General features: G+C 41.7%; 1 protein-coding gene across 1 annotated transcript in view; it reads left to right on the forward strand.

Moving 5' to 3' along the window:
- The window catches only part of SAMD12 (sterile alpha motif domain containing 12), a 413,152-nt gene extending 396,835 nt beyond the window's left edge, over window positions 1-16,317 (forward strand). Inside the window, exon 5 of the mRNA XM_079902468.1 lies at window positions 13,681-16,317. Coding sequence (XP_079758594.1) covers window positions 13,681-13,703 — 23 coding nt within the window. The 3' untranslated portion in view covers window positions 13,704-16,317. The remainder of the gene's footprint in view (window positions 1-13,680) is intronic.
- The last annotated feature ends 729 nt before the right edge of the window (window positions 16,318-17,046 follow it).

The following is a 17,046-nucleotide window of genomic DNA, read 5'->3' on the forward strand; positions in this document are numbered from 1 at the left end:
TTTCTCTTGGATCCTGATAGAACAAAGTACAATTGAATGCGTGAAAACAATTTGGAAGTTAAGCTCTAGCATAGCGGCAAGGTGGAGCTAGGGCTGTTAATTACTGTATACTTGGCTAAAACGTAATCCCAAGATCCTGGACAGGAAAGTGGGGCTCACACGTGTCTCCAGGCTACTGGCTACAGGTGTGGGTACGTGAATGTCTTCTCTAGATGCAGTATGTCAAGATGAGGACTTTAGCATGTGACTGGTCCAAGATGACATAAAGATGGAAAGAGGGAAATTCACTAAGCAAGAAATAAATAAGATTTAAGCCCTAGAGCCTTGTGAGCCGTATAATTTCAAACATCATAGTCTTGGACATCTGGACTCTATTACCTGAAATCCCATTAAACCTTCAGTTTCATAATTCTGTGTAGAACTTGGTAAATTGCGAGATTCTGCTGATGGCCACTAGCCAGTTCAAGCAATTAATCACAAGGGTTCCCAAGCAGGTTTGCAACTCAGGCCAAGTGGATTCTTTAAGGGCAAACTGTATACACAAAAGAAATAGCCCAATCCATACAGTTTCATAGCGACATGCTTTGTAGCTCTGCCAGCACGAGAACTTATCTGTTATCATTAAGATATCCAAGCCTCGTAACTTTTTCCTCAATGGAAATTAGGACTCGCCAGCCCAGGGAAGATCCTCAAACCTCGTTAACTCTAATGGAGATTGTAACATGCTGCGAGCTGACAAATCCAGTTCAGACAAAATGAAATCCTACCTTTTCCCCACCCTCAGCATTTTCTCATTTGAGGGAACTCAACTTGAACTGAGCTCTCCTTCCTTTTCAACTTTTCTAGAATGCCTGGGACTGTTTGCATTTGTTCCTGTGTTCCAGGCCAAAGGGCCAAAACACAGCAAAGAAATAACCCTGGAGCCTGTCTTCAGAATTCTGCTAGACATACCCCAGGGTGAAAGGGCCCATAACAGAAGAACTATTTCTCCTAAGACGTCTTGCTTGTTTTTGCCAACTTAGAAGAGTTTATGTAAACGAGATAATCTTCTGCACTTTAGAACATTTATAAAGCCTTTCCTAATTAACTATTTTGTTTAGAGAGAGATTCTGGGAACATGATGGAGAACAGAGGGGAAGCCTTGAACCCTCCCTACAGAGAGCTGAAAGGGAGGAGGGTGGGAATCAGAATAAATTTACAGTATGGGTTTGAGGATTGTGGCTTTGCCTTGCTTTTCAGGTTTCTTCTTTCTGACACTCTTTTAACTAACTCTTTCAGTCTCAGTTTCCAATGCTACAAAGCAGCTGTCTAGTATGGTAGCCACTACATAGATGCGACCATTTAAATTTAAATGAATTAAAATTAAATAAAATTTAAAATTAATTTTCTGGAGACACTAGCCACGTGTCAAGTGCTCAAAATAGCCACATGTGGCTCATGGCCGCCATATTGGACAAAGCAGATCTAGAACATTTCCATCATTGCAGAAAGCTCATTGGACGGCGCTGCTCTAGAGGAAGGAACTCTACAGCTTTGCTCCTCAAAGTGGGGTGCACAGGCCAGCAGCACTGTTATCACCTGAGAGCTTGTGAGGCCTGCCTGATTTACATTTTAACAAGTTACCCAAGTGACTCCTAGGCACATAAAAATTTGAGAAGCACTGTTCTAAAATACCCTTCCCCTCTTAAGACTCTGTGTGGTGAAATCCATCATTATCCCCGGCATTATTTGTTCATATTTATGTAGCTTGTGTAGCTTTACTTCAGAAAGAGGCACGTTAGCCCCTTGAGACTCCGTATGCAAAAGGAGAAACCTAAGTGTATCTTGTATATGCCTTAAAAAGTGGGCTTTTCTCTTTTTCTTGGAAAAGCTGCAGGATCTGGAGAATTTTTTTGAACATACTTTTTCTAAAGAAGTGAATCTTAGAGAACATTTTTCTAGTGGAGAAGCTATTGGATTGGTCAACAGAGAGGCCCTTGAGATGAAAGTAAGATTAAATAGAAAGACAAAGTGGGGTATAGGTGAGCTTTAAAATAAAAAAGGAAAAGGAACTTGATTTATTCATTCAGTCGACAAACACGAAAGGTGCCGTGCTTTGTAGTTGAGTCAGGTGGGGTACAGAGGCGGTGAGAGGAATTAGGAAACCATTCCTCAGAATACGATCTGCCAGCCGGTCTGACACTGTGGACATGGAGGGGAATTTCAGCGGCAACTTGAATTAAACTTCAAGGTTTTCATGCCCTCTCATGAGATTCATTGTCATTTGTGCCAGTGGACAGAGTTTTCTTCTGGAAGACTCTGTGAGCCTTTAGAGTGGCTATTAGAATTTAATAACTTGAGAAGCTTGCCTCTGTCTAGTGCAGAGAATGGAATCACTGGGGTTACCTCTGACTAATAGGCTATACAAACGCATCCCTGCTGAGAGCATCTGGCCTGCGATACTTTCTCCCAGAAATGCATCATCTCATATTCATGTGGTGCAAGGTGGCAGCCACTGTTGTCAGCAGGCTTCTAGTTCAAGTTGACCCTAAAGCTGGGTGAGGTTTTGCCATTTTCCTGGGGGAAATCATGCTCTGAGACTGAGGTCAATAGGTGTCTTGAATTATCACAGAGAATTTATAGAGTTCAGATGATTGCATACACCGAAATTCCTAAATCCATTCTCATTCGAGAACAGTACTATGGCCCCCAAAGAAATTCTGCCCTTACTTTAAGATAAACTGCTAACCTCATGCATGTAGGTTTGTCATACATTCATTCATTCATTCAACAAAGATTTCAAGAACCCCTTTGCTATTCTAGGCATTTTACCACACAAGTACAGAAAGAGAAGAAGAAGCCATACTCTTTGCCTGAAGAAGCTTGGGGTTAGGAGCAGTGATGCTTAAAGAGTGGTCCTCAGACTAGCGACATGGGTGTCCCCTGCAAGCTTGTTAGAAATGCAAATTTACATGGTACAGATGAACCGGTTTGCAAGGCAGACACACATGTAGAGAACAAACGTACAGACACCAAAGGGGGAAAGCGGTGGAGCCGGGGGGAATGAATTGGGAGATTGGGATTGACATATATACACTAATGTGTATAAAATAGATAACTAATAAGAACCCACTGTATAAAAAAGTAAAATAAAATTCAAAAAATAAAGTAAAATGTTTAATTTAATGTTAATTTCACCTCAATAAAAAACATTATAAAGCATTCTGAAAAAAAAAAAAAAAGAAATGCAAATTTACAAACCCACTCCAGACGTACTGAATCAGATTCTTTCCATTGGAAAGAATGGAGCTCCAAATCTGGGCTTTACCATGCTCTCCAGGGAATTTCCAAGCACAGGAAAGTTGGAGGAGCGTTCCTCTATACTCAGACACATCATCAGGTGATTCTAATAAAGTATGATAAGTACAATGAGACAGACATGAAACTCTCCAAGCCTTGCAGCCCCCAAGGCAATGGGGAGCATCTTAGTAAATGCTCAATGGAATAAATATTGCTTACCTCTTTGATTAATTGATGCATGAATCAGCCTATAGAAACTAAACAGTATTGGGATGATGGCCCCAGGGCTTTGAATGGGTTGGATGGCTTGCTCGGGTCTTGCCACTCCTGTCAGCCTCACTCTAAAACCCAATATTTGCACCACTGCACTATATCATATCCAGGACTCTTGGTATTTTATTTCATGAAGTGAACAAGACGATAAAGCAAATTTCCCCTGCAGTCTGCACACTTTTCTCTGTCTGAAGGACAGATAACTACTATTTAAGTCCTGGGGAGAAGATGTAGGTGTGCCCACGTATTTGTGCCAAGCTGGCTTCGTGAGAATCACCGAGCCACTTGTTAAACACAGAGATTTCTAGACCTCCCCCTGGACACTCTGAATCAGTGGAAATGGAGAGAGGCTGGGCAAAATAAGAATTTTAAACTCCTTGAGATGAGTCTGATGCAGTCAGTTTTGAGAACCTCAGACCGAAATGGCCAGGTTCTTAAAACTCTGGAATCCAGAGACTCAACCCACAGGAACCAGAGTCGATTTCCGAGAGGTTTTTGAGCCTCATAGTGTAGACTGTAGACTAGCAGTTTTATTTGTAGTAGAACAGGAAGGGGACGAATACAGTGTCCGTGGGGTTTTTTTTCCCCTAGGGCTGAGGAAAGGAGAGGGACAGCTTGCACACAAGTGCATTCTTTCTCTGTCTCTCAGTGTGGTGTGTGTGTGTGTGTGTGTGTGTGTGTGTATGTGTCCAGTTTCACTCATCTCACGGACCCACAAATCCCCTAGAGAGAGGCAGCCACCCGAGCCGATCAGGACAGCAAAGCCAGCTCCAGAAAGACTCCACTTAGAGTGTCAGAAGCCCATTACATTCTAATTGAAACAATAAAATACAGGGCCAAGAGGGTGGGAGATGGAGGCCAAAGCCTTCCTACCCAACCTGGTTATAAATGATTGCCTGAAAATCTTCCCGTGGGGCCTTGGGACCTCCTGTGTCTTCTTAGCACTTGTGGAATCAACAGGCCCTTGACATGTCATAACCAGATTGAGGGTCACAGCCTGGCCTGAAGGCTGCAGCCTGTCTAAGGTCCTTTATCTCCCCGAGCCTGACTTTCTTCACCTGTAGAGTGAGGCCGCGGGATCTACGTCCTTGGGTTGCTGCAAAATGGACAGGCTCTGAGCATGATGCTCAGCTCACAGTACTTGGTTAGTAATAGAGCTTATTGTTATGGCCATTGTGGTCTATAGACTGAGTTAGTTGGTTATGCAGAGAAACAGAACCAATAGGAGATATTGGTCTCCAATAGGAGATGTATCTATAGGTCTGTCTATCTAAGGAGAGATGATAGATAGATAGATAGATAGATAATTATAAGGAATGGCTCACACAGTTTTGGAGGCTGAGAAGGCCAAAGATCTGTAGTCATCAATCTGGAGACCCAGGAGAGCTAATAGTATAAATTCCAGTTGAAGTCCAAATCCGAGTCCAAAGGCAGGAGAAGACTGATGTCGCAACTCAAAGACAGGCATAGAGAGTGAATTCTCCCTTACTCAGCCTTTATTCTACTCAGGCCTTCAACTGACTAGATGAGGCCCACCCACATTAGGGAGGACAGTCTGCTTTACTCAGTCTACTGATCCAAACGTTCATCTCATCCAGAAACACCCTCCCCGACACACCCAGAATAATGTTCAGTCAACTGTCTGGCCGCTCCATGGCCCAGTCACATTGACACATAAAATCAGCCATCACAGGGTCATTGTGGTTTCCAGTTTACTAGGCGTTATGAGACGTTACAGACTAGTTTGTATGCGTCATCTGTTTTATTGCCCTTAACCCAAGTCCTCTGCCACCCTGATACCCATCTTGCCTGAGATTCTGACTTCCATCTTCATGCAGTCAGAGGTAGCGTTGATTTCTTAGTCACATTCAAAGCATCACCCACCCCCACCCCCTGCCCCCGCCAAACTGTCAAGAGGGCCAGTAGTGGCAGAAATGAAACCAGTGCAACTGAGAACACTGTGACTTCTCCCACCAAAGGGCTGGTTAGCAGAGTTGAGTTTTATCGCCACATAAATCCTCCTTTGTCCTTCTTTTGTCTCCTAACTTCTTCCATACATACTGATTAATTAATCGAGCATACCTGTTTAAATCATCCCATCTTGATTCGTATAATGGTATGCCTGTGAGGGTTCTAAAAGTTAGAAATGATTTAGTATTAGAGGTTTTGATTACATTGAATATAAAATCAAATAAAATGAGCAAATGATGAAGAGAAGAGGGGAGTGAGGTTTGAAATTAGCCTTATTTCCTTTATACACAAGAGGCACACTTAAGTTGGTCTTTATCTTGGCCTATTTTGGGAGTGATATATTTGGCTCACAACCAGGAATGGAAGATAAGCAAGGACCTCTACCCTCTAAACCAACCTCAGCATTATTGACATTTGAGCTGGTGAATTCTTTGAAGTGCGGGTCCGTCCTATGCATTCCAGGATGTTTAGCAGGGTCCCCGGCCTCTACCCACTAGATGCCAGTAGTAGTACCCCCGAGCTGTGACAACCAGAAATGTCTCCTGACATTGCCAGACGGGGGCAAAATTGCACCCAGTTGAGAACCACTGCTCTAGACATAGAACAGCTTTTAGACTGTTAGATAGAAATGTACTAGCTTTCTCTAGGTCAAACTTCTTACTTAGGGCACTTTGTATATAGGTTCACGTCTGATGAGCATTCTTTTATACAAACACAGCTACTTGCTTTGTCTGCCACATTCCTGTTGGAGTTTAGGAACTTACTTTCCTAACACGTTTCGTATTGAGTCAGGAAAGCACTGTGGTGAGAACAGATCTGTGTTCCAGTCTCAGCTCTGGGCATTCCAGCAGGATGGCTGTGACAATTTAATGAACTTAGCCTCATGTTTTCCAGGTGTGTTATGAGGATAATGCAATTGAGGCCTCAAAGATGGCAGTCAGGACTGTGAGTGAGTGCCTGTAGAACCTTAGTTGGCCATCGTAGCTGCTCAGTAAATGTTAGTTCTGCTTCTCATTGACTGTTATGTGGAGGTGGCTGTGGGTCTCACTCCTTTGGAATGTGCATCTCACCCCTGCTATGAACTGTCACAGTGCATTCAGGCCTACCCTGAAGTCCTCAACCACAAGTCACGTGAAAGACACTTTCAGACAGAAGATATGGCCCTTCTGTTGGAATGGAAGACACTAAACAACCCTCCTAAGAGATGAGGTCTTCTTTCTTCTCTTCACCCCTGAGGGGCGGGGCTGCCTTCACACACTATCTTTTCTTCTTTCCCAAACACACCCTTGCGACTGGAGTGAGGGGAGGTGGCACTGGACACGCTCAGTCCCAGGTCTGTTCTTGAATCCTCTACCAAGCTGGCCTTTGCCTCCCGGGCCAGCTTCTTCCTGCCTTTGAAGTGTCTGGTGTGAACTCTTCTTATCACGGAACTGCCTGTTGGCGTCTGCACTAACCTGGGTGAGAGTGGAAGCCAGCGTGCCTTGGCTGTGGCCTTGGCAGGCGAGAGGAGTGTTATCCATCGCTGGAGGGGGCAAAGGCTTGGCCTCGGGGCTGTGTTGTTTCTGCTTCCTGGCCCCCAGCTGTGGCATTAGTACATTGACCTCTTTGTATCTCTAGTTTCTCTAGGGAATTTGGGGGCGTCTGGGCAGTAATAAAAATAAGAAGCCATCACTTAGCGGATATTGACTACCTGCCAAACACCATGCAAAGTATTTTTTCTCTGAGCCTATTTCGTCATTACAGCAACCAAGTGAGGTGGGGATTATTATCGCCATTTTAAAGGTGGAGATGTTGAGGTCTGAAGAAATTCATGTTTTCAACAACATGTAGCTGGTAAGTGGTGAGCCTGGGATATCAACCAGATCCACCTGATTCCAGAACCCACAATCTTTAATCACTGGACCCTAATGTTGCCCTACTCATCCCGGACCCTGATGCTGTTAGACTAAAGAGGTGATTGGTTCCCAGAATGCCTAAACTAGTCATGTTGAAAAAAGATTTGAGAAAGAGCTTTTTTTTTTTTTTACTGTTAGCTGAAAATCCATACACGGCCAGTTCCAGGATGCACATGTCCCTTGAGTAGTCCTTAGATGCAGAGAAAGAAACAGGAGCAGTCCTCTCTCTATATGCACACCTGACTACAGGATTAAATCTCAACTAAAATTGGGTCTTAAATTAAGCCCTGAAAAAGAGAAAAATCTCTCCGTCTTCAGCATCACTGCTTTCTTCATTATTTCACAACTATTTACTAAACACTTTCTGTATACATGGCACTGCACTTTGCATTAGGAAGACATACAACGATAAGACATGGTACCACCCTCAAAAAATTTAGGAGGAGAGATGGATACATTAAAATAAAGTGTTCATGGTGGGTTTGGTGGTAAACATTTATGATGCCTTGCTGGCATCCAAGGGTAAGCTGTCAGCTGTTTTGAGAGAGAGAGAAGGCTTCATAAAGAATGTGATGCTTGAAGTAATCTTGAAAAACAGAGGAGTAGGTGTTCACTAGTGTTCCAGGATGTAGAAAGAAGGCATCCTAGGCAGGAGGAAAGGTTGAGCAAAGACTGCAGATAACCTAGTACATATGAGGAGGTTGAGGGAGTCTGGGATGGTGAAGCCCAGAGGATGGAACCCAAAAATTGTGCTATCTCAAAGATCACACTTTTCCCTCTTTAAAGGGCCAGAGCCATCTACCATTTACAACAAACCCGTGGCCAACATAATACCTAACAGTGAACACCTGAAAGACTTCCTGCTAGATTCAGCAGCAAGACAAGAATGCCCACTCTTGCCACTTCTATTTAACATAATGTTGGAAGTCATAGGCACAGCAGTCAGACAAGAAAGAAAGAAAGAAGGAAGGAAGGAAAGGAAGAAGGGAGGAAGGAAAGAAGGAAAGAAAGAAAAGGTATCCAGATTGTAAGGGAAGAGGTTAAACTCTCACTATTTGCAGATGACTTGATACTCTAAACAGAGAACCCTAAGGTCTCTACACAAAAACTATTAGAACTAATGATTTCAGCAAGGTATTGGGTTACTAGATTAATATACAAAAATGCTGCATTTCTCTACACTAATAATGAAATACCAGAGAAAGTAAAAACTAATCCCATTTAAAATCACATCAAAAAGAATAAAATACCTAGGAATAAACTTAACCAAGGAGGCAAAAGACCTATATGGTGAAAACTATAAAATATTGATGAAGGAAATCGTAGATGATACAAAGAAGTGGAAAGATATCCATGCTCTTGGATTAGAAGAATTAATATTGTTAAAACGGCCATACTACCCAAAGCAATCTACAAATTTAATGCAAATTCTATCAAAACACCCCATTTTTCACAGAACTAGAACAAATAATCCTAAAATTTATATGGAACCACAAAAGGCCTAGCATTGCTAAAGCAATCCTGACAAAAAAGAGCAAAGCTGGAAGTATAACCCTTTCAGGCTTCAGTATACAGGCTTGCTGTATACTACAGAGCTATAGTAATCAAAGCCTCATGGCATTGACACAAAAACATAGATCAACAGAACAGAATAGAGAGCCCAGAAATAAACCCATGCTCATACAGTCAATTAATCTTCAACAGAGGAGGCAAGAATATACAATGGAGAAAAGAGAGTCTCTTTAACAAGTGGTGTTGGGAAAGCTGGACAGCTACGTGTAAAAAAATGAAATTAGAACATTCCCTCACACCATATACAAAAATAAACTCAAACTGAGTTAAAGACCTAAATGTAAGACGTGACACCATAAAACTCCTAGAAGAGAACATAGGTGAAAGATTCTTTGACATAAATCGTAGCAATATTTTCTTAGATCAGTCTCCCAAGGCAAAAGAAATAAAAGCAGAAATAAACAAATGGGAGCTTGTCAAACTTAAAAGCTTTTGCACAGCAAAGGAAACCATCAACAAAACCAAAAGACAATCTACGGAATGGCAGAAAATATTTGCAAATGATGCAACCAACAGGGGTTAATATCCAAAATATACAAACAGCTCATACAACTCAATATCAAAAAAAAAAACCCAATCAAAAAATGGATAGAAGGACTAAATAAACATTTCTCTAAAGAATTCATACAGATGGCCAACAGGCACATGAAAAGATGCTCAACATTGCTAATTATTGGAGAAATGCAAAACTGCAATGAAGTATCACCTCACATTTGTCAGAATGGCTATCATCAAAATATCTATAAATACTAAATGCTGGAGAGGGTGTGGAGAAAAGGGAACCCTCTTACACTGTGGGTGGAAATGTAAATTGGTGCAGCCACTATGGAAAAGAACATGGAGGTTCCTTTAAAAGAGGTCTACCATATGATCCAGCAATCCCACTCCTGGGTATATATATATCCAGAAAAAAAGAAAACTCTAATTCAAAAAGATACATACACCCCAATGTTCATAGCAGCACTATTTATAATAGCCAAGACTTGGAAGCAACCCAAGTACCCGTCAACAGACAGTTGGTTTAAGAAGATGTGGTATATATGTACAATGTAATATTACTCAGCCATAAAAAAGAATGAAATATTGCCATTTGCAGCAACATGGATGGACCCAGAGAATATAATGTTTAGTGAAATAAGACAAAGACAAATACTATATCATATCACTTATATGTGAAATCTAAGAAATAATACAAATGAGTGTATATACAAAACAAACAGATTCACAGACGTAGGAAACAAATTTATGGTTACTGGAGGGGAGAGAAGTGGGGGGGAAGGGACAAGTCAGGAGTATGGAATTAACAGACACAAACTACTGTACATAAAATAAGTAAGCAATGAGGATTTACTATATAGAGCCAGGGTATTATACTCAATATTTTGTAGTAACCTATAATGGAATATAGTCTGCAAAAAAAAAAAAAAAAAAAAAAACGGAATCACTATGCTGTACACCTGAAATTAACACATATTGTAAATCAACTAGACCTCGATTCTAAAAACAGAACAAAACTATAAAGAGCCACAGCCATCTCATACCAACCGCCATTTTACATTTGACCTCATGTAGCTTTTACATACCTGAAGGTCTGATTCTTGTTACACATAACAAAAACCTCTAGGCAAGCGATAACGGCAGAGCCATCACTGTACACGTGACAGAAAGACAATGGTCCAAGCCTTATACTAGGCACATCCCTGCACATACAACCTAGTAAACAGGGGCCTCTTGCTCCCACATAAAGCCCAACTCAACCTGGTGACGCATTCAAAGGAAACATAAGTAACTGCAAAAGCATCAAAGAGCAATGAATACTGATTCTGTGGAAAGATGGGTCAAGGTAGTATTATGCCATCCGCACTCTTCTCTTTGGCCATCCCTCTTCCTAAGGGCCCACACATGTGGCAGCCATCACCCCAAATCTCCTATGTTACTCTACAGACCCCCAGGTTGTCTCTCTGTGGCCTCTACTCCTGCGTGTATTCAAGTCTTGTAGGAGTATCTCTGTTCTTTCTAATATCTCCATCTTTCTAATAGAAATTAATTTAGCAACCAGTTTTTTTCCCTGCCCACTAGGGCCCTTTGTTGTGCTAATTGGGCTTGTGGATAACCACGGAATCCTAGTTAGAAGATAGGAGAATGAGAAATACTCTGAATACTTGATATATTTATCCCTGTCACTCCTATATGTCACTAGAATGGGACAGACCTAGGTCTGAGTACAGATTTGACCTTCACTAGCAGTGTGACCTTGGGCAAATAATACTCCTGGGCCTCAATTTCCTCATCCACAAAATGGGGATATTCTACCTATTCCCAAGAACCGTACTGGGGAGCCACAGGTGAAAGACCTTTAAGGTCTAATAGGCTCAGCTCATGTCCATGGCTATAAATCTTATTGTATGCTAAAGTTAGACACATCTGCTTTCCATCAGCCTTAGAGGCTCATGTGGAAGACATGGTTATTTGGAGAAATAGCAGCTGTGATAAACCTAGTTATCACCTCCTGACTCAGGATCCAAAGTAGAGTAATTAATTTGTGTTTACTCTTTATTATCATTATTCACTTTTCAATTTTACTTTTTAAATTTAGGTTATTCTTAATAATTCTTTTCACACATTTTCCAGAGCTGATTTTAGCAAAGTCTGGGTAATAGTATATGGTATCAGATTGCTAGAAGTCTGTTATTCCAGCTGTACTTCGCTTTTACAGGTCGGCTTGGATAAAAGATTTTTACTTGTGTCAGTTTCTAAGCCCCTTTAATAATACTGGACTGTTATTTCTTAACAAAATTATAAATATTTATTTTCTTAGTAGTATTAGTGAATGAAAATAACTGTGGATGCTTTAGTTAGTCAATGCTTATGGGTCAAAGCTGCACCCTGTGACCCTAACTTTTGTTGTTCTTGTGTAAAACATTATGACAACAATAATAAAAATCCTAAAGCCTTCACCTTTCCCTTACACTTCTTTTCTATACATATGTGTAAGTTTTGTATTGTAGTATATCATAACTGTTCACCATGTTGCTACGTAATCATCATAATTATTACTTTAATGGCCATGTGATCATCCATCTGGTTAATGCACCATAATTTACGTAACCTAAGTTTTCAACACTAGGAAACTGGTTGTCTTCTAATTTTTCCACTATTGTAAATAACCTCTGGGTTGCATATTTGTGCATATAGCTCCTTTCATTTTTTTAGAATATTTCTTTAGGATGCACTCCAAGAATGGGAACACTGAGTCAATGAATGTTTAAATAAATAGACATTATTTTTCCAGTTTACAATGCTATCAGCAATATATTAGTATTCTACTTTCATTACAACCTCATCAGTAGTGTATATTATTGTGTATTGAATGCACTTAAATAGCACCTTACTTTTGTTTTTGTATTGTCTCAAAAATAGTAAGTTTAATGAAACATTTGCTTATAAATTGTGCATTCTCTCATGTTTTAAAAAGCCAGTTTTGAAACCTAGGTTTGTTTTTTTTTTTAACATCTTTATTGGGGTATAATTGCTTTACAATGGTGTGTTAGTTTCTGCTTTATAACAAAGTGAATCAGTTATACATATACATGTATCCCCATATGTCTTCCCTCTTAAGTTTTTTTTTTTTTTAACATCAAGAACTCTTGCTGGGCTTCCCTGGTGGCGCAGTGGTTGAGAGTCTGCCTGACGATGCAGGGGGCACGGGTTCGTGCCCCGGTCTGGGAGGATCCCACATGCCGCGGAGCGGCTGGGCCCGTGAGCCATGGCCGCTGAGCCTGCGCATCCGGAGCCTGTGCTCTGCAATGGGAGAGGCCACAACAGTGAGAGGCCCGTGTACTGCAAAAAAAAAAAAAAAAAAAGAACTCTTGCTTACTCTCCATTGCCCAATAGTTCTGTGTATTAAATAAAGCTCATCTTGATAATCTTTCTGAGCAAAATATCCAATTGTGCTCTTTTATTAACTAATTAATGAGGACCTGTGTATAAGGATCTGTAGGGAATACTGAGACAAAATAAAAGGAAATTAGAAAATAAAGTTGGAAAAATTAGACAAATATATCTGTACTAGTATTCCCAAGGTCAGAAGCAGGGTTGCCATTCAAGTAGTTCAATCTGCTCAAATTTTAATGACTTTACCTAGTCACTAACCTGCTCAGCCAACCTGACTTTTCAACTAGCAAACTCAGGACCTCCACCCACACTGCTTCCAATATGTTTTTCTAGGCTTTATCCTGGGAAAGCTTCTTAATGAAGAATGAAACCCCCCACTATACCCTCACCCCAAAATGATTCCACACCATTCCCAGTCTGATCTTGTTCCAGATCAAGTAAATGCACAAAACCCCATAATGTATGACATGGTTTCCCAAACCACAGCCCCGTCATAGGGCTGAATGCCAGTTCCAGGGATCCAGTTTTCCCCATCCTTTCGTGCAACTTCTCCTATCCCTGAGATGGATATCTTCCACGCTCTGCAAAAAAAAAAAAAAAAAAAAAAAAGGAAGGACGTTCCAAGGATACAAGCCACCATAAGTTCATCTTGAAGTTGAGTCACCGTTACCTCCAATAGCGCCTTCTCTTTGACCTAAGGATGTTAAGGTTTGTTTGAATCGGATTATTGCTACATACCAGTATGTGGAAATATGCAGAAATAGCTCATCATGTTTTCTTCTTTTTCCTCTTGCAGCCTCAACTGAGGGTTCTCCATAAACGCGGTTAGCCTTCCAAGCTGCTGTCCTGCCAGTCGATATGAACATGGCCTGTTCCTCACAGAAAGACTAACTCATGGCACTGCCAGAAGATATCCTTGGAGCATTGACAGATTAACCAGATTAACTGAAAAACCACCCATTCAGTCAAGATCATGGGCTTTGGAACATCTTAGTTTGCTGTGGATTTTTAAATGAGGTGCATAATATACAGGGCCAGCTTGTTCCAAGTGGTCATTGGCAGACCATTAGCTGGAAAACTGCTTCCAGTTTTCATCACTGTGCATAACTCAAGCTCCCTTTGGGGAGCTGTCTGTGCCCTTCACTAGAAGTCCCGTTTTAGCATGGCAACTACTGGATTATTTTATTATGTGTGCAGACAGCATGATGCGTTAGAAAAAAAATTACAGCAGTTCTGCAATCTCAGTGGAAGTGTTCACAATATTATGCCCGGGTAGGAATGTAAACATGTCTCGGTTGTGTTAGTTATGACATCTAAAGGTATTCTGTCCAACTCTTAAGCACTTTACATGAGAACCCCCATACCGAAACGAATCAGCACGTTCAGTACATGTGAGAAAACAAGTCTTTTCTTCTTTCTTATAAATCTTGTCCTATTTCTGGCTCAGACTGTCCAAGACGAGGCTCCACTCCTAGCATATACTCCGTCGTTCGTGGTAGATTGGTAAATATGGCCACAGTACTGTTAGACTTAACCTCTTGACACTTTAGTGAACAACTGGATTTCTTACAGCAGCAAAGGGAAGTAAAGGTGGGCCTGGGGAATGGTGGTCATTTAGCTCTAGTTTCCTCTTACCTGGGCACAACTTAGCACGAGCACATACACTCAAACACAGGAGGCTTCTACTTGGCCAATGTATGTAATCTCTCATTCTATAGAACAGTTCTTTCCAAAAAACCAGAATGGGGGTGTGGCCATATTTTAATCTTAGCATAGGTGCATTGATGGTAAAGACAGCAGAATGCAGTTTCCCAGGGTGTGGTCTGCCTTTATCACTTTGGAAACCTCTCTAGGTCAAGTTCTGATCACAATTCTTTGAAGAGAAAAAAACAGCAAGTGACCCCCTGCATGTCTAGAGAAGCAAGAGGTTCCAACCCCGCACTAGGTCTCTTCCTCAGAAGAGAACCTACTAGTCCTTTTTAATCCTTTCTGGGATTATACCCATAACTAATTTTTTTGTACTCTGTTTTACAGCAAAGCACAGTCCTGGGAAACCAGTCAACCCAGTTATTGCTTGTCTTTAGGAATTAGAGAAATGTCCGTATTGATTGACCCTACATCACGCTTTAGCATTATTTTTTGCCTGGAAATGTAAAGTTGACTGAATCAGAAACTCAGCCAAGTATGTTCTGTGTGCCCACAGTCCCAGCCTGAGACCAGCAGACATCGGAGACTTTTCTTTAAATACATGTAACAACCCTGGGGGCCTGCCAGCCCAAGCAAGCTTGGCATTTTAGAGGGTCACCAGACACACACTCATTGTCTGTTCTCCCCACATCTTGCCTCCCCTGGGGGTATCAGGAAATGCACAGCCCATTAGAAAACTACCCCACCTGAGATTTAACTTGACAGGGAAGGAAAGAGCGATCCCAATGTGATTCGGGTGCGTCACCCAGCAGGATGACTCACCACAAGCCTGCGGGCTGTAGTGCCAAAGAAGGGGGCTTCCAAGAGGGAACTCAGAGAAGCTCCAGTCGCCACCAAATCTGGCTGTCTGATGGGTCGGCATAGGCACCATCAGGCCCCCAGCAGACCGTAATTCTTTACAAATCCAGAATTAGGAAGTCAAACCCTGGCTGCCAACACCCCTGGACACCTCAGTCTCCACTGCCCATCTCCTGAGGTTCAATTCCAATTCCAGAGCTCCCTCCAATCTTTCATTTCTTCCCTTCTTTACTCAGCAAGTGTTTATTGAGCATCTGCTATGTGCCAAGCATTGAGCTGGGGCAACAACAGTGTACAAGGTAGACTCTCCCTGCCCTTATGATATCTCCTCCTCCCAAACACTTTCCCCACCCCACCTTTTCCACAATGAAAACTGAATTCAGACAGCATTCATCCCCTGCCAGAGCAACGTGGAGAAATGGACATGCACAGTTCCCTTGCCTGAGGAAGTGGACAGCAGAGAAAGAGGTAGTGGACAGCGTCAGGCCATGTATTTGCGCCCATCATGTACAGCCAACCCTCCCAGCACCCAGATTTAGCTGGTAGGAGCTACCCAAAGCAACTTACAGTTGCTTGATATCCACCCTGGTCACCTATATTCCCATCCTTTATGTAGAAACAGCAATTCATCATCATGCTGGATTCTCTGAAGCCCCAATTCTATAACTAGTCCCAGGGACACAAAATCAGGCCTGATGAATTCGAAAGAACTACTGCCAGGTGCTGAGATATTATCTGGGAATGAGTTAGTTTAGCCAGGGACATTCTGAGAACAACTGTTAACACCCTTGGAAAACTGGACATGCTTTGTGGTGCAGACAGATGTTCATGAAATGGTGGTGGTTCATCCTTACTGACTTTGGCTTTTGCAAAATATGTTACAAACCATTAAATAAGTAGAGTTTCCTAGCTTTTTTTTTTTTTTTTTTTTTTGAGTCAAAGGTGTGCTGGACAATTATTTAAAGATGATGGGTAAAGATGGAGATAGGAAAGGGCAAAGATGGAGACAATGAAAGAGCCCCATTGAAGATGGCTTCTCTAAAAATGCCTTAATTCCTGGCACGTACCACATATTTGCATATGAACTACTGTTTTCCAAACTGTCGACCTCTGTTTGAAATCATCTGGGGGCATAGTTTTGGAAACGTGGTGGCATAAAATCTGAGCAGTCATGAGCTAAACCAGCAAAATGGAGAAACAGTTTCCTTCACAGCCTTGGGATTCTTTGTTCTGTGTTGACCCACAATGACCCATGGTTATTTCCTGCTGTGCTGAACCTTCTTGCCAAGATGTGTGTAGGACATTTTACTCCCAGAACCTCAGAGATGGCTGTGGTGAGTTTTGTTTAGTAGGAAGCAGGAGATGGGGAGGTAAGGGATAAATGCTTTGATGTCTAAGGGCTGTAAACTGTTGATGCATTTATTTTTCCTTTTACTTGAACCTGTGCTGAACTTTTTATTAAAAGGCTGGGCCCCTCACTTGCACAGGAAAGGCAGTCTTGGGAAGGAACAGAAACGAATAATTATTAGACTCTCTTGGTTGCCAAGGGGATAAGTTTGTTCCAGCTCCAGAAGTGAATTTAAATACTCAGAGCATCGGTGGTTCTGCTAGGGTAAAAATCAAATCACTTGAGTAGTTTTAAGACATACCTAGGGGG

The sequence above is a fragment of the Stenella coeruleoalba genome (assembly GCF_951394435.1).
Source record: "Stenella coeruleoalba genome assembly, chromosome: 17".
In the NCBI taxonomy this organism is placed as follows: domain Eukaryota; kingdom Metazoa; phylum Chordata; class Mammalia; order Artiodactyla; family Delphinidae; genus Stenella; species Stenella coeruleoalba.